The following is a 22488-nucleotide window of genomic DNA, read 5'->3' on the forward strand; positions in this document are numbered from 1 at the left end:
ATACCATTCACAATCTGGCTTTATTTAGGTAAACATGGATTATCTTAAAGACAGAAGTAAGTTCAAATGTAACTATAATGAAAGTGATTACAAATTAATTGTTTGTTAAATTAAATTAATTGTTAAATTGTTTGTGTTTCTTTACTGCCAAATAAGAGTTATTATAACTAGTATCCGAATCTGAAAAAGCAAGATTCGCTTAAAATATAATTTACAAAAAAAAAAAAAATCGACTTCATTGTTTTTAAGAGTATTTTTCTCTGAATTTTTATAATTAAGTTCAAAAACGTTAAGATTTATAAACTAATGCTCATAGATGCACTTTCTAAAAAGTACTCTTTAAAAGGTAGATTAAAAAATTTTAAGTTATTAAAAATTGAAAAAGCAAATGCATAAATTAATGTAAATTACTTCGAATGAAATAGATTATGAATTTGTTAAGTTTAATAGTGGCTATTTTTTCCAAAAATATATAATACTGTAAAAGAAAATTTCTTAAAAAGTTTATTGATCAATACAATTCATTAATTTAAACTAATGTTCTGAATATTTGATATATGAAGGTATTTATAATTGCTAAAATTATTACAAGTGTAGAAATATTAGGTGCAAAGTAAATTTTTTTAGACAGTGGTGTTTTTTTAAATCAAAAACAAGCTGAATTGCAGTATAAAATGTTTTCAAAAACTTGTTTTTAACATATATATTTAGTGAAAATACTTGCACTCAATATCATTTGCTGATTGGAAGAATCCTATCAATAATAAATTAATTAAATTAATTGTCTATTTAATTTAATGTCTGAAAATGTAATATTTATCATATCTGGTATAAATAAATTTCAAAATATGCTCATATTTTTCTCTGAAAGTTTTTAAAAAGGAATTTAATTGCAAACGAAATATGGGAAAATTTAAACAATGTGTTTAAATTAAGAATTTTTTATTATTATTATAAGTTTTATGTAAAAATAATGAAGAAAGAACAACAAAATGACTGGAAGTAGAATCAAAGTAAAACATTCATGGAATGAAAAATCAAAATGTAAATAAAAAGAAAATATTTAAAAAAAATTTCACCTTTTAATTTTTTCTCTTTTATAACTAACTCTACAGTTTCAAACGAGGGTCACTTCGAATCACTCTCTATGACATTTTTGCAGGCATGAATTAGCTTTTCAAATCGCAGTTCTGTAAGATTCGTTTTCAAATGATTTTTATTTATCAAAGTTCATAAAAAAGTCGAATATGTTTTCCCTTCTTCTCTTTCTTTCTTTAAAATAATTGCTGTTGTGATTCTGAAAAATTTATGGACGAGTCTCCATGCTTTATATTTGATATTAAAAAATAACATCTTGCAACACTTAGTACCAAAAGTTATCCATTGAATTTCTCTGTATCCATTGAATCATCCATCGTATTTTCTCTATAAAAATAATTATTTCACGATCTTATAGTTGTAATACAAAATATAATGCATGTACTTATGCATTTTCACTGAGTTTTTAGATTACAAGCATCGAAAAATGGAAGTTTTTATTTATATTTGACAATTTATTTATAAAATATCCGAATATAAATCAATTTCAGGACAAATTTTCATCTATATCTAAATCTTTTGTATTTAAAATTAAAATTTAATATTTAGTTTTAAGCAGCTTATGTATCAATTAATTCGTTCATCTCATTTTTCAGTTAAATATATGGATATGGATGTCGACACGAAAAGAGCTGAATATGACTGCCAAAGTGGTTATATAACTCTGGATGAAATCCCATCATGGACAGAATATTCGAGAAGTATAAACAGAAGACAGTTTTCTTCAGGTATATCTAATTTTACGTTTCTTTTAAAGGCTTGTACATTCTTTCTCTATTTTCTGCATTTTTAATAAAATATTTAAAGAAATATTAGAATACGTGTCTCTGCGAATGTTTTTAGTTTCGTATTTTAAAAGGTAGGTTTTTCATCTAGAGCTAAGATCTTCGGTTCACATACGTAAGTTTCAGAGAGTAAGTAATTAATACTCAGAGTGATTACTTTTCGAAAATTTTATTTATGTTTTTATTTATATTTAAAATTAAAGAAATTTTTACATTTAATAATATGATTATATATTTTTGGAAGGAAATGGTTTAAAACCTATCTCATTTTTAGAAAATTAATACTTCAATAAAAACTCTTTGATTTTCGTGCAAACAACAGCACATATTTTGCAAATAAATATCCCTTCTTTTATTTTTCATTTCAGAAAACATAGTGGCAACAAATTAAAATAATTTTAAGCGTGACCTGAATTGAGATAGGTTTAGAATTTCCATAGAACCATAGAATTTCTCTTCTGCAAAAGAAGGTACTTTCAAAATTAAAATAAGCAAGTTAGAATGTTTTTTTAATCTAAAATAATCGCAATATTCCAATTTTTCTCCGTTTTCTTCAGCATTTTCTGTTCACATAATATTGAAATATCGTTTGCGATTAGAATATGATATTGCCACATTTTGTTGTTGGCTCATTTCTCAGAATTTTGCACGTATTGCTGGTGTGATAAAATGTTTTATATCATATTTTGGAAAGTTTGTTTCCTGCTTCGACTTATATATAAATGGCTGCTCATTTCTCACTAGATTTACCAATGAGTGCGACTCTAGTGTTTCTCTGTGCTCAGAGCGACTTAATCATATTAATTGAACCGACCAGTTAAGACGATGGCTTGGAAATATCTACGAACCATGCTTTATGTTACATATTTCCTTAGCTTTAACAACGGGACGCAGACCCGCGGTGTTCTGGTAGTAAGGCCACGGTAGAGGGACTACATGGTTTCCAAGTTCGAAATGTGATTCCATCGAAAACCGTCCTGTAAGCATGTCTGCTGCCCATTAAATCCTTCGGAACTAAGTCTCATTCTGTAGTTACCGAAGTTTGGAGACGGGGGTGCCAACCCAGGTGTCGCCTTCGGCATCTGACCGTGGTTCAATATTATGAGGTCCATTACAAAATAGCCTTAGTGTTGCTTTAAAACGGCACTCTAATATAACTAAGCTAAAGAAAGACAAACTACTTCAGGTAGAGAGTGGAATCGTCCAAATCTTCATTAATTGGTTTTAATCGCCGAAATTAAAACAAAACGGGATAAAAATAATAGTTTTATGTGTGTTATGTTTTAGTTGTTTAAATGTATCCATTATTTGCGCTCTCAGAGACCGTAAATAAATAATTTTTATTCCCAAAATTCTTTCTAAAATTTTACCGTTATGAATTCCGATCAATAAAAAAATAATAAATATTTATTTATTTATCTATTTTGTTAGATGTAATTTTGATTGTTAATTTTCTAATTGTATTACGTACAAAAAGAATAATAGTATTTGTTTGTAATTACTTATTTGAATATTAAATAAAATATTTTTAAATTATTTTTAAAAATTAAGATAATTACTGTTTTACTAACCGCTTATGGTGAATGACCAATTTATTAAAAAGGACGAACAGCTGTTAAAAATTTTCAGATAAATTCTTAATTGCTTCTACAGGAAAATATTTTTAAATTTCAAATTTTCATAGTCACATAATTCATATCATTTTAGAAACATCGTTCGTTATGCTATGCGTCTGCCCTATATTCTGTCTATATCTTCATTCACCCAATTATATCACAAAAAATAATATAACGTTTGTAATAATATCAAAATTAATAATTGGGCGCAAATTAAAAATTTACACCATTGAATGATTTTGAAATTAAATCGTAATTTTAACTGCAATAAAATTTCACAAATTTTATTAAAATCATGCTTATATTGAAACTTTCACAACATGGAAAAGTAAGCAAATCTTCGCATTTTGATCATTCACAAAGGAAAACGCCAGGTTGAAATATTATTTGCAACAATGAAAACGAGTAGAATTTCATTTTAATAAGAATATTTGTTGCTAAAATGTTATAAACAAAATTTTAAAATTGCCAAAATTCAGAAAAAATTTCATAACAATAAAACAGACATCATTGAAAAGAAATTTTTTCAGTTTAAAGATGCCATGAAAATATTTTTTGTGTAATAATATTTTTGGAAATTGTAACGTCAAAATTTCACTCGATTTTAAAAGTTAAAAAAATCACTCTGAGGTGCAAATGATCATTCAACAAATTAGATCTTATTCAAATTTGCTATCTCTTGCTGTAACGATCTGTTCAGTAGAATGCTGACGCACACACATTCATCTTTATTATTATCGCGCATTAGTAGATAAAAGGATTTATCAAAAATGCTTACTGTTTAAGAATTCATTGTTATTTATTCAAATTGATATAAAATAAAAATAAATATTTTCTGACATTTTCAGCTCATAAATTGTAGATTTCACTTTTGTATTCGAAGAAAACAGATTTTTATGAATTTCAATCTTTTTTTTATGATTTCATCTGCTTCTAATAAATCGAATTCCATACAATCATATATCTTACAAATTGGAGATTTCTAATTATTATTACTAAAACTGTATTAGTTCGCCAATTTTATTTCTAATTTCAACTTCTTCTTTCGTTTATAGCATACAGAATAGATGAAAGACTGAATGGTAAAGTTTCCATCTTTTCTGGTGACATCACAACTTTAGAGATCGATGTAATAGTGAATTCTGCAAGCTCGAGTCTTGTTCATGCGTCTTATAATCAAAGTAAATAAAATTATTTTAAATTTGTTAAAATCTATAAAAATTTATTTATTTCATATACTGGATAGCTATATCATCATAGTTGAATATATATTGATTTAATTTTCTTTAAAACCAAAGGATAAAAAAGATTTAAATAAACACGTCTTTTTTAATGCACTAATAAAAGAACACGTTATTTTTTTTTATCAAAGAATTGAAAGTTCGAAGGAAAAATGGTAAAACTTTGATATAAAAACTCATATAAATAATTTTCATAAAATTTTAGATAATTTTTTAAAAGTTGATATAAACAATATAATTAAATAAGAATTGTTATAAAATTGCGACCTTTGGCAACCAGATTGCTCGCTAGAATTTTGGCTTCCCTTTCTATTCAGAACTATTAAGAATAAAATAATTTATTTAAAATTTGACCTTGATATTTGATAACAATGAAAAATAAGAATTTAATAGAATCTGACTACTATAAATTTCATCACGAACAAATTAAAATGAGTATATATTATGAAATGATAGTAAAAATTAAAACATTACTTTTAAGAATTATTTTCATTAGAAAGCAATTTTTTATATTTATTTTAAATTTTTGAAAGCACGCTATTGACTAAATTTGGGAAAAAATGAAATTCTTTGAATTCCATCCTAATAATAAAATATCGTGTGGTATCAAATTTAATTTTTAGAACTTATTATAATTCGAGGAGAAAAATTATATTATTAAAAAGATATATTTCTGAATTTCAAGGTAATATAAAAGTAAATTTTTGTGTGATAATATAAGATACCAAATAATAATGTATTGTTTCATTTTTAGTTTACAAATTTTAATTAACCTTTGGATTTTAAAATTTAATTCTTAATTTTTATAAGACTAATTTATAAAAAATTAACATTGTTCTTCACTTGAACAACTCGTGTGTCAAAATTGTATAAAGTCGTATAAACAAGCATTTTTTTCTTTAATGCGTATAAATTTTACTTTTAAAAAATGCTGGGGAATTTATTTCTTACATTTTTTGAGATTTAGTCTTCTTATCATAGTGTAATCAACTCCTCTTGCTTTTACAAATTTTTCTTTGACTTCCAAATTTTTAGGCAATAAAAAATTCTATTTATGCTTTTAGATTTTAAAAATTGTTTGGGTCCAAGAAACATCATTTAATTATTGTCGCACTCTAACTTCTTTATATTTATAATCCAAAACGGAATTTCTATTCCCTGGCTGGCAGAGTTTCAGCTTCTGATTCATTATATTCAAAAATAAATCATTCGAACTCTATTTATACTTTAAAAAGGAAGAAATATCACTGACAAAGAATATTTTATTTTGTACTATAAACCAAAATAAAGTCTTGTACTTCAACAATTCCTTAAAAATACTCTTACTTCAATTTTTAAGGTTTTTGAATTTGTCAGTAAACAAATCGCAAATATTATTTGGTTTAAATTAAAATGTATTATCTCAAATTAAAATTGAACACAAAACACAAAAGGAACAACACAAAAGGAATTGAAAAATCAATTTAAAATTTCGATATCTACAAACATGGAAAGCATTAATAAAAGAGTAGAGTTAATTATGAAAAAAATAAGAAGAGTTCAAAATTACCTTAACAATATGCGTACATAACAGCAACTAAAGTGATATAAAAATTTTGTAGTAGGTAATTTTTTTAAGAAAAGAATTTCTTGCAAATATTTAAACCAAGAGATAATTTATTTAATTAATTAAAATTAAGAGTCCCGTTGCCTTGAATAGTTTTTTTTTAAATTCAAATTTGCAATGATAGACTGAAAGTAATGTTTCAGATCCTGGAAGCAGACTTCTGAGTCTTAAATCCGATTAGGTTGTTGTTGTTGTTTATAATGGCACTTGTCACGCACAAGCTCGCTGAGGAAGTCAGCGATTTTAAGCCAAGGGAGCGTCTCTTGTTTTTAGTAGCGCCAACTAGGGCCAAGAGTACGGCTTAGCTACTGACACATCTCATTCGCTTGCACAACCCCTTTTTACAGGGGGGCACATTCACACATCTCGCAGATAGAACGGAGGAGGAAGAACCATGCCCGTACCGGGACTCGAACCCAGGACGCCCAGAATACGGGGAAGACGCGCTACCCCTATGCCAGGACGCCGGCATCCGATTAGGTAAATGAGTGCTACGAACTAAGGTATATGAGTGCTAAATGAGTAAAATTCCGATAGGTAAATGAGTGCTACGAACCAAATAGGAAGTTCTAATTTCAATCCAATATCATCCTTCAGATATAAACACTAGACTTCATTTACTCAGAAGGGTATTTATATGGTAACGGGATACAATAACACGGGTTTAAAAATAATGTCCATGTTTAATAAAATAATAATTAGGTCGAAAATATAAATTATATTAAATCCAACACATAACCAATCACACAGACATGATGCATGATAAGAAACGAGGAAGCGTACACTAATGGAAGGGCAGTACCTAACCTTGAAAGGGGCTTATCTCCGGTAATGAAAATTTATAATTGAGGCCTTACCACCAGTATATTGCCATGATGCCTATTGAGGAGCTTGAACTGAATGTGAAATGATAGAGCATACAAGTTGAACTCCGTCTTTAAGTTGAATGGTGTTTTTTTTTTTCGCCATTGGCGAATAGATGACGTCACAAAAGGGCAACCTAAATATGCATGCAAATACATGTTTAACCACAAATACATTTTTTACAGTTAATCAAACACAGCTGGAGCTGATGCCACAGAACGATACATCGTGGATTGTAGTGTACTCTGAGACTTTTCTTAGAAATTTGAAAAATGATGTGTCGTTCGACTAAGTTTTTGTTCCCTTTAATAAAAAAAACCATAAACCGAAATAATTTTAATGACGCTTGTAAATGAAGTTTAATAAAATAACCTAAGAAAATAATTATAATAAATTTTGTAAAACATAAAAACTTTAGCACAAATTTATTATTAAGATAATTCCTCAAAAGTTCCATTAAATTTTGAGACTAGATATTTACCTGATTTTTTTATACAAGAGGACTTCACACTTCAACAGTATTTTATACAAGAATTTTTCTTGAAAGTATTGATATAATACTGCTCGAATATTTTAAAGAGTCGCATTAGTCATTGCTTCTAATATGTCTTATCATTGCCTATATTATGTATTATACTTATTAGTCCTGACATGTATTATGATTAAAATGATAAACTAAAGTTCCCAAACAGCCAATTGTTCATATCGTAAATAACAAATGAATTTATTCCATAAATTTATTCACAAAAGTGTTGTATAAAATTTTGTACTCACAATTTTTTCGGGGGTTCATTTATTAGATGAAACAAAATAAAATATTCTTATTTATATCATGTAAATCCTTTTAAGGGTAAAATTAAAAACTGAATATTGTGATTAATCACAGAAATTTTTATTGAATGATTATCTGAAATATTGCATAAATTATAAAATCTATTCTGTAGTGCACATAACATTTCAATGCTGAACGTTTTTGCTTTCTGTGTTGTTTCCTTCATTAAAAAAACCTGCTTGATGTCCGTACAAAAAGTTCTAGTATTAATTGAAGTTCAATCACCTCAAACTTTTCGGAAGCTGAAAGAAAATTATAGAGAACACATAATAAAATGAGCAAAATCGTGTAAAGCTTCTATAATACTATGATTTATATGGGTATAGAAACTTGAAGCTTAAAAATAGTTTACTGAACAAACTATTAAAGTACTAGGCTATGTAAAATGTTTAATTGAAAATTTTAGCGAGCATTAGTCCTACCGAGCCAGCCAGTTGCCTAAGGCAAATAGTAATATAATATTACTCAAATATGTTATAGTGAAGATAAGCGAATTGATGTGAAATATATTTTTAGATCAAATATTATAAAGCAACAAATCCCGTAATTGTTTACAACTTTTTTTTAAGAAGTGGTCTTTGGCGAACCATTTGGTTCGACAGGAATATTAGTTATAATTAATTTCAATTAAATTGCTTAGACGTAGCTTCATGTAAATGATTCCCTCAAACTGTCAGATGTTAAAGTCGTGTTATTTTATATGGAATATTAATGTTCGAGGTGCTTTATTCAAGCTTTGTTCAATGCAATTCGCTTTGTTCAAGGTGCTTTGTTCAAGCTTTGTTCAATGCAATTCGCTTTGTTCAAGGTGCTTTGTTCACTCTTTGTTCAATGCAATTCGCTTTGTTCAAAGTGCTTTGTTCAATGCAATTCGCTTTGTTCAAGGTGCTTTGTTCAATGCAATTCGCTTTGTTCAAGGTGTATATGGATCTTTCTAATGAAGATAGTTCCATAACATCAAAGAACAAATGAAAATGTAAATATCCGGTTCATCTATTTCCTAAACTTTGAGAAATTATAATTTCATTTTTATTTATTCTTTTTCTAAACCATATAAATGTTACCGTTAAAGTATGAAATCCGTTATTTTATAGAATACCTAGTTATTCCATGAAATAACTGATCGTGTCCGTTAAAGTGTAAAACTCTCTTGTATTTCATGGTTTAACTAGTTATTTCATAGAATAACGATCTGCAGCCCGTTAAAGTGTAAAATAAACTTGAGCAGAAAATCTGCAAATTGTGTTTCAATGAACTTAATGTTCAAAGAGAAAGAGAAAAGCCCAAAAAATGTTTAGAAATTCAAGCGAAAAAGATAAAATTAATGTCGGATAAATCTCATTCTGAAGCCTCTGTGTGGTTTACTGTCCGTATCCCAGTGCCTGAAGTTGACAGAGTAAAAGGTGATGCTAAATCTATTTTAGCTATCATCGTAAAAATAACCGAAGAAGGATTTTTCCAATTGGGCACAAGAAACGGCCACATAAAACAATTATATTCCCGATCCCAGTTTAGTGTCTGCGAACAAAAATTAATTATAATCGAAGAATTACCGGATGTAGAAATATCGCTCCGGTCGATTGCTACAGCTCAAAGTTTAGGTACTGGTCAGGGACTTAAAAAATGTTCGTGTAAAACCCAGTGTGTCAACAAAAAAATGTTTTTGTTTTAGAAATAATGTTTTTTGTAATTCCAAGTGTCATTTTAGTAATCCTTGTTGTAACAAATGATTTTATGGTACGTTTCCATAAATACCATTTATACGCTGCATAAATTAGATAAATTGCTTCTTTTTCATTTTAATTGTCTATCATTAGTTTAATTTCATTTTAGATAAATTGTTTATTTTACACTTTAACTGTCTCTCATTAGTTAATTTATAGAATACCTAGTTATTTCATAGAATAACTAGTTAAAGTGTCAAATTAATAACATATTACACACTTTAACGGACACGATCAGTTATTTCATGGAATAACTAGGTATTCTATGAAATAACTGCATTATATGCTTTAACGGTAACATAAATATCAAACAAAATCTTCTTCTTTCGGCTTTCCTCAATAGAATAAATTTGATAAAGACAGTAAAAACGTTTGAAACAATTCAGAATAACAATATAATCTATTGTTGAAAATTAAGCAAAATAATAATTTTAATTTCAAAAATTCAGGGAAAATTTGTACAACTGTTAAATTAGTATCATTAAAGAGACATTGTTTTAAATTCTGAAAAAGATGAAAAATTCATTTTTGTGTAAAATTATTTACGGAAATTCTTTTTGAAACTCTAAGAATTGGGTTTAAATTTTATTTAATTAAAATTTTAATGAAAATTTTCGAAAAAAATATGTGCCAAGTTTGGTATCTATAAGTCAAACGATCTGATCTGAAGAGCGCGAACACACAGGTATAGTCAGATTCAGCTTTATTATTACAGATTAGAATAAAAAATATGAATAAAACAAAATATTACGATTCTGAAAATTTAAAAAAATTACAAAATGTACAAGCAATTTTTAAAAAACATCGAAAAATAATTTTTACAATAAATTCTTAATAATTTTTAAATAATGATACATAATACAACTGAAAAACGAATTAATTGATTTTATAAATACCTACACCTTTGGTCCATAGAAATGTAAGGGAAATTTCAGGAAAAAATAGGAAAAATGATTAAATAAAGATTGAAACAATTTGTTCTGAATCTGAAAGCATAACTTTAATTTTATAGAAAAATCAATTACCAAGAAATCTATCATATGACCTTACCTATATTTCATAGAATATATTAATAAAATTTGAAAAAAATGCCTGTTTTTTTAAAATTATTTTTGAATTTGACCTTGCTATTTTGTATCATCTTTCGCATTCATTTTTTATATATATAAGAATTCTTCCTAATATTAGTAAATCTTCCTGCTTTTGATTGAACTAATCACGTGCCTTTTAAAAATTACCTGCATAGGCATGCATATCTTTAAAAGATTGTTCAACTGGTGACACAATATTATTATAATAGTGAACATTTATTAAGACTTAATCTCGATTGTTATTATTTTTTAAATTACTTGTTATTTTCATTTTATTTTATAGATTTATTTCTTTTATGTGTTTAAAATAACAAAAAAAAATGCTAAAAAAATATTCCTTGCTTTTATTTCTATAGTTAATGGTGCCATCTCTAGAGCCGCTGGACCTTCATTCCTAGCTGAATGTCTTTCTTTAGGAGTTTTTCAGACAGGTGAAACAAAGTTCACCGGTGGTTATAAATTACCAGCCAGATGTAAGATTAAATTCATATAACTTTCTATTATAATAATCTATACTAATTACTATCCGCCTTTGCAAACCAGTTGACTCACCAGATATATTGGGTGAAAATGGTCCTCCGAAATGTAGAAAACCATAACATTGTTTCAGTATCCTTACTACGCCTTGATGAAGTTTAAAATTTGGTCAGAAATTCCATTACGCTATTGCAAATACTATGTGAATCTCCGAAATCCACAAAATGCTGTTAATATTTAAAAAATGTTTAAACCACAGTATTCATTCATTTGATAAGCGGTTTCATAGATTAATGTCATTCACGTAATATTCCTGACTGTATATACGGAGAGTCCCAAAAATGACCTGGTGGAATTTGAAAACCAATAAATGAAGGCAGAATGCAATAAAAATGTATCATTTGAAGCCTTAAGTTGGGAAAAATCAGGAAATTTTATCTCACCGAACTGTAAATTTAATTAATATTGCCACCGAGAGGTAGCGCTGCAAAACAGAAAAATAAAAACTGATATGAAAATATTATAAAGATCATTATAAAAAAATTAAACAATGATGTTTACAAAGCTACCCCCATTTGCCGTGATGAAATCTGAGGCAAAATTTTCCAGATATCTGTGCAAGCATGCCAATTGGAATTGTCTCGTATGCAGTACAAATGTGTTATTACATTTCCGCAATTTTTTGAGGTGTTTGTCAATAACCAGGTCTTACAAGTACCCCAAAGGAAAAAGTCACATGCGTTTAAATCTGGCCTCTTCCCGTATGCATGTCATAATTATGCATGACAGGAAGAAAAACTCACCATACTAAGGTGCAGTAAATAGAGAAAGAGTGGGGCAGTTGGCGCGTTCTTCGACAGCAGTGATAAATCCAAGGCAATTACACGATCGTTGAAATGATAGCTCAAAAAATCAAATACTGCAGGTGTTTGATGTGTGTGAGCATCATCTTACATGAACCAGAAGACATTCGGACGATTCTCCAATGCAGCATGAATCGCCACAAATTCTTCCAAAATCCCAAAATTTCGTGCAATGTATATTAATTGCAGTAGAAAAAATGCGCCATTTATTCCTGTGGAGGAAACTGTGACTCAAACCATTATTTTTGGGGAATATAGAAATGAAATTTCAACACTATGTGGTTCTCCGAATTCGCAATACCTGCTCGTTGGCATAGTCATTGATGTGAAAATACGTTTCGTCCTAGAGTCGTGTTGCTAACATAGAATTCCCTCTCATCCACCAGCTGCAGCATAGCGTTCGTGGAATTATAACGTGCATTAATGACATTCGGACTTAAAGTTTGGCGAATCTGGATCTTGTAAGGAAAACTTTCAAGAAAGTGGTGAATGAGACGGTGAGCAGTCATTCTTCGGAGTCCAGAACGAGATGCAAAAGGACTATCAGATTTCCAGGACCTCTGTCACATAAAAGATAGCAGGATCGCTGTCGCATGTATGGTTTTAGCATTCGAATCTGTAACTGAAACACGTTGGCGGCCGACATTTCTAATATGGTTAAACTTTATGTTCCCTGTTTATTCGAAATTTTGAAATGGAACCTTCATTGCATCGTCTGATGGTCCTTTCCTAGGAATCAAATCTCCGCTGAAAACTCGTTTCACGACTCCGACTGACTCCGCAGCTTGAGACTGCCAGCCTTTTATAGTTCCCGGGAGGCAGGCAGAGAAGGTTCTGGACCAATCAGGTGTATCTTGGTTCCAATTGGCTGAATCACTAAAATTCTCGAAGTTTCCAGTAATATCTCAAAGTGGCCAAATTTGTTACCAAATCGCCAAATGATCACCAAACTCTAAGATAATTGACGCGGCACCCGATCTAAATAAGTATCTGATACAATCGCAATACTTTTTCTCTGAAGTTTGCTAGAAATTCTAATGCAAAGTAGCTAATCCCTGAATGCTGTTGCTGTATTTAAATGGTGTCTATTTGTCTGTTGTTAATCTTTGCACGTAATATTCTTTGTGTACACCTCGGCAGTTTAGTTACCTATGCATCCTGTTTTTTTGATCATTCGTAGAATACAGCACCGTTTTCCATTATCAAATGGTTGGACTACCATAAACCCTCTATTAATTCTACTTTAAATGAATCTTAGTTTATATTAATATTATTATAACACAAAGAATGCATTAACAAATAGTTTATATTAATTATTATATTCATATTAATTATATCATATTCATATTAATTCTTTTAATTTTACAATCATTCTATTTTAAAGAATCACAACATGTTTGTCTAAAGAAAATAATCAATTTCCTTTCACAAAGCAAAGGAATATTGAAAAGCAATTATTTGACTATTGGTTTAACTGAATCTGAACACTTAAATTTATTAACACAATAAATAAATTTCAAATTTATTGTATTGAATTAATCATCACCTTATTCATTTCATTTCAGATGTAATTCACACACAGGGCCCTAATGGAGAACATCATGGGCTTTTGAAAAAATGTTATATGGATTCATTAAATTTGGCTAAGTTAAAAGGGTGGAAGACCATTGTCTTCCCCTGCATTTCAATGGGGTCTTGTCGATATCCTAGGGAAAGAGCAGCTCGTATTGCCCTCAAAGTAACCAGAGAATTCCTTGAAAAGAACCCAAATGCGGTAAGCATATATTTCAATTGTTTCATTTCTTTTTAATTCACTTCTTTTTTTTTAATCGTTTCAATACTGAAAATTGCCTTTTGAAAACCATTCAGTCTTTTTGATATTTGCATGTGGTTCAAAATTTAAAGTAAAAGTGATTAAAAAACGAAAATAACAAGTTTTTAAAATCACTGTTTTATTAGTGAAATAAAATTTGGAAAAATTTATCCGAAATCTGGAGATTTAATAAAACAATTTTATAGTATAGAAGTTAATATAAATTCTCTTCGCTAATAGAAATTTATATTATACTTTTAATGTATTTAAATTTATGGTAAAAAATTAAGAATAATTATTTATTTGTTAAACATTTTGCATTCATTTCACTATCTTGTTGTTTACAGTACAATTCAGGACCTTTGCTTCAACTTCCAGATTTTTGATAAGAAAGAATTGTTACGAATTAGTATATAAAATATATATTTTACATATTAGTAGACAAATAGAATTGTACCTTTTAAAAACTATTTTGTTCTTTCAAGTCTTAACTTATATCTCATAATTATCATTATAATTGTTAAGAAAATTTCAGCTCAAATTCTCTGGAATTCCTTACCAACTAATTTTATGAAATTCGCTTTCAATTTTTCCTGAAATGTCCCTGATTGCTTACTGTGCTGAATCAAAATTACAGTAAAATTAAGAAATTCATTGATAACCATGGTCCTTAAAATATAAAAAGATTATATTATCATCATCACTCCACATTCAGAATTTCAAAATTTTAACACATCAGGAAAAATCGTAAAATTAAGAAATTCATTGATAACTATGGTCTTTAAAATATAAAAACGTTATATTATCATCATCACTCCACATTCAGAATTTCAAAATTTTAACACATCAGGAAGAATCGTAAAATTAAGAAATTCATTGATAACTATGGTCTTTAAAATATAAAAACATTATATTATCATCATCACTCCACATTCAGAATTTCAAAATTTTAACACATCAGGAAGAATCGTAAAATTAAGAAATTCATTGATAACTATGGTCTTTAAAATATAAAAACATTATATTATCATCATCACTCCACATTCAGAATTTCAAAATTTTAACACATCAGGAAGAATCGTAAAATTAAGAAATTCATTGATAACTATGGTCCTTAAAATATAAAAACATTATATTATCATCGTCACTCCACATTCAGAATTTCAAAATTTTAACACATCAGGAAGAATCGTAAAATTAAGAAATTCATTGATAACTATGGTCCTTAAAATATAAAAACATTATATTATCATCGTCACTCCACATTCAGAATTTCAAAATTTTAACACATCAGGAAGAATCGTAAAATTAAGAAATTCATTGATAACTATGGTCTTTAAAATATAAAAACATTATATTATCATCATCACTCCACATTCAGAATTTCAAAATTTTAACACATCAGGAAGAATCTTATCAGCAAAAATATTTTTTTTTTCAAAAATTTGAAAAAAGTTCTTAAATATAGATACTGATGGGAATCAATTGGATATCAAGGAATGAATGCAATAGCTACACTTTGCATATATTTAAATCAGTGAAAAACTACTTTTAGATCTTCTTCAGAAAAATAAAATTGTGACCCGGAATTTCTATAATGGTTGCCCAAATAAAAAGTATATAAATTGGATGAAAAGAATACACTCCCAACACTTCTCAACGAAATATTTTTAAGGTCGTCTGAGTTTCACGGGAGACTTGTCGGCGGGCATTGTCATGGAGAAGGATCACTTGTTGTGTGAGGAAACCTGGCATTAGCTTTTGATTGCTTTCCGTAGTTTCGTCAGAATACTGCGGTATTGTGTTGAATTAATAGTGTTCCTTTGGGGCAAGAAATCAAGCAATCATAAGTATCCACTTTCCATTTGTGCAACCTTCATATCAAGTTTCTTTTCTTGCAATATAAAACATTTTTTTAAAGTATCAAGGCTCATTATTTCATTAGTTACTGCTATATAATCTCTTTCTATAAAGCTAAAGCTACATCATGTTTTAAATTTAGTTCCATTTCTAAATATTTTATAAAACTATTTCTGTAAAATGAAAAAAAATATTTCTGTTCCCAAAATAATTTTTATTTTGCTTTTTCAAGATGGATCGAGTCATTTTCTGTCTTTCTGAACAAATGGACAAAGGAATATATGAGTTTTTAATGCAGGAATATTTTCCATTATAAGGTAAGTTGCCTACTTTTTCCATATTGAATGCTTAAAAAATCTTTTAATATCAAGCTTAATTGTAAGAATTTTCTATTGCATACCCCCTAGAAATTTAAGCGTCTGTGTATTAAATATGTCTTGCTTTAGCGGCCATATAATAAATCTATGAAATTTATTTCTTCCTCAGTTTTGCTTTTAGCCTTGTTTGCACGGATGTAGCTGAAATTAAAAGATAGACTGTGATAAATTTCTATAGTGGTTTATTCGTTTTAGGAAATACATATGATATATATTCGTTTCAGGAAATGTAAAGAATAGTACACTCTTATTGCCACAAGATATTATTTGAGATCTTCGAGATGTTATTCGGTATTCTGAATACCGTGCAATTACGTTACAGTATTACACAGACAGAAGATATTTTAAAGTCTTGTCCAGTATCTTCTGCTAATAAGCAATATCATCTGAACAAATTTACTTACTCATAATCACCTTGTAGATTTAAACGTTGTGTCATATTGGTTCATGTGAAGATTTATATAGTTATATCTTTCAGTGCCCATCATTGGTTTGTAAGAAACACGTCTTCTATTGGTCTCGTTTGTAATCTCATCATATTTCAGCAACTTTAACATTTTTCATGTAAATGTTGAGACCTTTTTAAGACATCGAAAGTTTGTTTTTTTGAGATACCTTTTTAAGACATCGAATATACTATCTCAAAAGTATATATGCTTCTCCATTTACTATTTTCCCCATATAACAAATTATATCTTCTCCATTTATTATCTTCTCTAAATGACAAATCGTATGCTTCCCCATTTACAACCCTATTAGTACAAAATGTTGAGCAACATTGTTCTGATATCCTCCCGACATTGGCCAGCATTCAGAACATCGAACAAGATCATGGGAATATCATGAATATCTTATGCTAATAGAGTATTTTCCCATATTAGAAATTGCATGCTTCCTATAAGAAATTGTATGCTTCGTCATTTGTTATCTTCCTCATATAACAAATTTTTTGTTTTCCCATTTGCTATCTTCTCCATATAAGAATCTATATGTCTCCCCGTACTCTATCTTACCTTTATAAAAAGTTTTATGTATCCCCCTTTGTTATCTTCTCCATATAATAATGCGTAAGTTTCTCCATTTGCTATCTGTTCCAATAAACAATTTGTAAATTACCAACAATTTGTATGCTTCCCTATGTGCAATCTTAATGTATTGTTACAAACCAGTAATTTTGCTTCCCGGCATGAATGGTGTCATCGTGAGAAAAACCGTTGTACGATCTGTCCTGTGCGTGCTGAGTGGGTGCCGTGTCAATGACCTCAGAGCTTGGCGACGAACTTGGTAACAAAATGTATAATACTGGAAAGTTCGAGAATTTTTACGATCCATCCACTAGGAACCGAGATACACCCAGATATGCCCTGATTGTTCTGGAAGATTCTAGCCCAGCCTCCCGGAAATATAAAAGGCCGGCACTCTCAAGCTGTAGGGAAGTCGTGTGAGTGAGTAGTCGGAGTCGGAGAAGTAGTAAGTCGGCAGCTAAAGCGAAAAGAAGACAGCGGGAAGTTCAGCCGTTGGAGAGACCGTAGAGCGAAGCTCCAAGGATCCCATCTCCTGCTGGATTCTGTCTGGCCGCTTCCTGTGCTGTGGACGATGACTACTTGCGTGCTGCTGTCTACTAAAGTGTGCTGTCCTGTGTTCGTCTCTGCTGTAAATATTTGTCGTCTGTGTGCTGTTCTGTCTTTGTGTAAATAAACATCGTTGTTTTCTACTGAGGCCTGCTGATTGTGCGTTCTCCACACCATATAACTACCACTATCTGAACGAACCCGGAAATCCGTAACAGAATGCTTTTTACTAACAGTATGCCGTAACAGTATGCTTTTTTTTAACAGTCCCATTTTGGAGGGATAATAAATTTGTATTTTAACCGTCTAGGCACAGTGCTAGTGACCAGGAATCAAGGAACAATTATGGCTATTGTTTTAATCACTATAGTAAAATTTTTATGTGACTATCCCAAGTTTTCCCTCAAATGAGAGGTAAACTTTGACTACTAGGTGGAAAAAGTGAAATGATATATTTCTTCACTTTTTCCTAAATTACTGGAAACCGATACATTCAATTCTAAAAATGGCTAATAAAAAATTTTAGAGCAACCGATTGGTAATATCAATATCATTGATTATTTGATAGTTCATCTTCACAATGGAAATAAATGCAACTAATGATTCAATAGTGCTTTCGACAAGAGCTGGCATTTCAGTTTACTCCCACTTTCAAGATTAAAATCACTGCAACACAAAAACTATCTCTATATAACCTACATACACTATTTTCACTCTAATATTGACGCAATCGCCATTTTCCCCCGGTAAACAAATTTATTGCTGCGCATTCAAATTGAAACGAATCCCATAGCACAAAATGCCCAAAGGTATTGATTGCTACAATATCTCTACAACATTACAAGTCACTCAGAGTATCGGGCAATAACATAGGGATATACTGTTAATAGGGGTTTAGAATGCTGTTGCTAGTATTTGTAGCTTCAGATTTGCTTTTTATCAGATTATTTCGGGCTCACAGATCCTGTCATTAAAGAAATCTCAAATTTCTTCCACTTGGATGACCGCCCACTTTTTCTGAAATGATCATCACACCATAAAAAAGTAACAATGTCAAAATCGCATTCATTTCTAAGATGTGATTGACATTTTTCGCTTATTTCTTATTCTAATTATTTCCTTCTTCGGCAACCACATTTTTTTTCTAAAAAAAGTTTCATTTCTGAAACAGACTTAATTATTTCAAAAATTATTATTTCTTTTTATTAACTTTACTTGAAATTTATAGATATTTTTTTCGTTTTTACTAAAAAATTTGTTACATATAGTTCATATATATGTTACAGTACATATACATGTTGGATAGTTCTCAAAATTTATGGTTTGCTAAATATTTCATTTAAATATTTTATGTAACTGTGTCTTAATGGCTTCCTTGCAAAGTATTTTTAAATCTCACATCTTGATAGGCATGTAACTCATATTATTTTACATACCTTAAAACATTCTGTTCATTGTGCTAGGCTTTACCGTAATTTTCTATCTGTATCTTTACACATCAAATTATATAAAAATAAAAAGTAGCAGTACTAGAAAGCATTACTTATTTCTAAAATCAAACCTTAATAATAAATACAATAAAATTTTACAAATTTATTAAAAGTATGCCTTATACTGAAACTTATTGAACATGGAAAAATAGGCCGAATCTTCATATCTTAATTATCAACGATAGAAAAAAGTAAGCATTAATTATAAATAACATTAATGAAAATTATTTTATTATATTTTCATTTGAATTACATTTGAATGATTAAATTTTAAGAATGAAATGTATTGTTGCAATATCAGCTAAAAATTTCCATAAAAATTTATTAAAAATAATCAAAAACTCTGTACCAATTAAATTGATGTTAATGGTAAGATAAATTTTATAATTTTATGAGTATGTAAAAACTTGTATTGATTTCATAACATTTTTTTGGGGCAGTTACAATTAAAAAGTTTAATGTTTCTTTTAATTTTTATTCGATTAATATTACAAAGAAAATTTCATTCCGGCGTCCTGGCATAGGGGTAGCGCGTCTTCCCCGTGACCTGGGCGTCCTGAGTTCGAGTCCCGGTTCGGGCATGGTTGTTCTTCATGTTCTATGTGTGAATGTGCTCCCCTGTAAAAAGGGGTTTTGCAAGCGAAAGTGATGTGTGAGTTGCCATTATAAACAACAACAACAAGAAAATTTCACAGCGATGCACATACTCATCCTTCAAAGAATATATCTTAAAGTTTTATATCATGTGACCTGACCTGCTGAGTGCCAACACATACACAGATACACATTTCTATCGTTATTATTAATATATATATAATCAATAGTACGAATCAGTCATCATTTGTATATTGTTTCATTTATAATATAGACTCTCCACACAAAATAGGCTTTTTTTTTTCAAAAATTAATTCAGCATTAAAATGTTTATAGGTTGGTATATTATCTGTAAAATGTAACCTGTATAGTGCTAAAATATTCAAAACACACTGCAACTTAGAAACCATGGATCTATACCTCCAAATCTGACACATAGTTATTTATTGGATAGAAAATGCTCATTAATAAAAAATTGATAAAACTAATTAGATTACCTTTTACAGTTTAGCCTCAATGATTTCGCTGCATATTATTGCACAATTGCTGTTTTTACTTCAAAGTTCAAAAAATAATCTTTTCAGCATCACCAATATTGTTTCAGTAAATTTTTCCAATCTAAGTAAATTTTTAAAAATATTTTTAAGTATACTTTATTATTTACTAGTTTAATTACTAACTTTATGTTCATGAAGTTTCCGAAGGTCATAAATACATTTTCTTTTGCATTCATGTTATCATTGCTGTACAATTGTATAAACATTTTATACAAAAAATAAATTTTTTGAAATAAATTAAAGACAGATGATTAAGACTAATATATTTTTAGATGTTTCAGAGCAGAGATACAAATTGTTTGAAAACTATTTTTGAGTGTACGTACCATTTATGAAATATATATATATATATATATATATATATATATATATATATATATATATATATATATATATATATATATTATCTAATAAGGCGAAAATCAAGGTCAAAGAATGACGAAGAATTCCGAAAATACTCTCATTCTTCCACAACTCTCCTCTTAATGAGATAGAATCGTCGAAAAGTGGGCATCTCAGAACACTGAAACGAACTGTATATATCGATATATATAAAATTTACATGATTAAATTTTAAATTTTTATTTATTTGACTGGGTAGTTATATTGTTTTATATCTTTTGTCCTTCGTACAATACTTCTTCCTATGATTCTGATAATTTAAATTTTTTTCAGGTTAAAACAGTGCTGTTCTTTCCTGTTAGAATAAACGTGATTGATTCATATTTTGATCTCTTCTAATGAAATTCCTCTTGTATGCTTTTGTTAAAAATAAATATTTTGAAATCGACTCATTCCTGTTAGAATAAACGTGATTGATTCATATTTTGATCTCTTCTAATGAAATTCCTCTTGTATGCTTTTGTTAAAAATAAATATTTTGAAATCGACTCATTTTTTTCTCATTATATTTCTGTCTTTATCTTTCTTAACACTCATTGCCTATGGGTCAAATGTTTAAGTCACAATATTAGATTTGGTTAAGAAATTCTTCTGGCTTTTCTAATAATAACTCTATGGTTGAAAGCTTTATTTATAATAAGAAATTTATTTTGCAATTCATCATTATTTTTATTTGGAAGTGCGTTTCTATTGATCTTTCAAGTTATACTATTTGTCAAATCATGTTAAATATGTCCCTTTTTTATATCCCCCCTACAAGCACACACATACTTGCATGTGTGTGTGTGTGGAGGGGGGATAAGAGAGAATAAAAAGATACAAAAATTAAATTTTTGCGCAGTCTTCATGATAAAAAAAATGCCAATGAGCAAAATGTTTTATGGGATTTATTTGTAAGCGCACAAAATGTCATTTTATATCTATGAAATTTTTTGAGATATGAACTTGTTAAGCGGGTAATTAATTTATATTCAATTCGTTTTGCATTGGAATATTTCGTTATATCCAGTTAACAGGTTAAAAGGTAAATTTACTGAATTATGCCATTTTTATATATCTGACTGGTGTTTGAGTGAATCGGACGTAATCGCAATTCATTTATATAATGATGCATTTATTAACTTTCATTACACTTTCAAAAAGGGTGAAATAAATCATTAATTGATGTACTTACAAAACTTGTCGAAAATGAACAGCTATGGTATCTATACAAAGGTACATTCATCTAATGATACTTGCATATATATAGATATATATATATATATATCATCGAAACTTCGTCTTACAGCTGTCATATGGTGAGAAAGACATTTAGTTGCGACTGCATCTGTAGAAATATTGTCAATGGCCAATTGGTCCACACATAATGCCATTCAAAACTGACTGAAAATATATTGGATACTATAGATCATATTGTTGCACAAAATGGAACCAATCAAAGAATTCCTAAAAGTGCCACATTCTAAATTTGTAGATTATTACTATTAACAAGCTTTTGTACAAAGGGTGGATTTTTTTTTCTTTTGAAAAGTGATTGCTCTGGTGATTGCAGATTTCATCTCGAATAAAACTATGTTCTTCTGTTCAAATTATATTCCCGAGAAAGAAAGATATATTTCGCCAGAAG

At 29.0% G+C, this 22488-nt stretch overlaps 2 protein-coding genes across 5 annotated transcripts in view; one reads left to right on the top strand and one right to left on the bottom strand.

Moving 5' to 3' along the window:
- Positions 1 to 7233, bottom strand: part of LOC129971332 (putative sodium-dependent multivitamin transporter) — a 47685-nt gene extending 40452 nt beyond the window's left edge. The window contains exon 1 of the mRNA XM_056084991.1: positions 7204 to 7233. The gene's annotated coding sequence lies outside the window, so the exon portion shown is untranslated. The remainder of the gene's footprint in view (positions 1 to 7203) is intronic.
- Positions 1 to 22488, top strand: part of LOC129971342 (ADP-ribose glycohydrolase MACROD2-like) — a 24210-nt gene continuing 1722 nt past the window's right edge. Inside the window, exons 1-7 of one of the 4 annotated variants that reach the window (XM_056085018.1) lie at positions 1 to 56; positions 1695 to 1826; positions 4555 to 4680; positions 11214 to 11330; positions 13763 to 13971; positions 16103 to 16187; positions 21135 to 21249. In XM_056085018.1, the coding sequence (XP_055940993.1) occupies positions 35 to 56; positions 1695 to 1826; positions 4555 to 4680; positions 11214 to 11330; positions 13763 to 13971; positions 16103 to 16186 (690 nt within the window). In that variant the 5' untranslated portion in view covers positions 1 to 34 and the 3' untranslated portion in view covers position 16187; positions 21135 to 21249. Of the gene's footprint in view, positions 57 to 1694; positions 1827 to 4554; positions 4681 to 11213; positions 11331 to 13762; positions 13972 to 16102; positions 16188 to 17416; positions 17432 to 21134; positions 21250 to 22488 lie in introns of those variants that run through there. The other 3 variants (XM_056085036.1, XM_056085027.1, XM_056085044.1) reach the window with 3 other exon arrangements.

Source organism: Argiope bruennichi, chromosome 1, assembly GCF_947563725.1.
Source record: "Argiope bruennichi chromosome 1, qqArgBrue1.1, whole genome shotgun sequence".
NCBI classification, from domain to species: domain Eukaryota; kingdom Metazoa; phylum Arthropoda; class Arachnida; order Araneae; family Araneidae; genus Argiope; species Argiope bruennichi.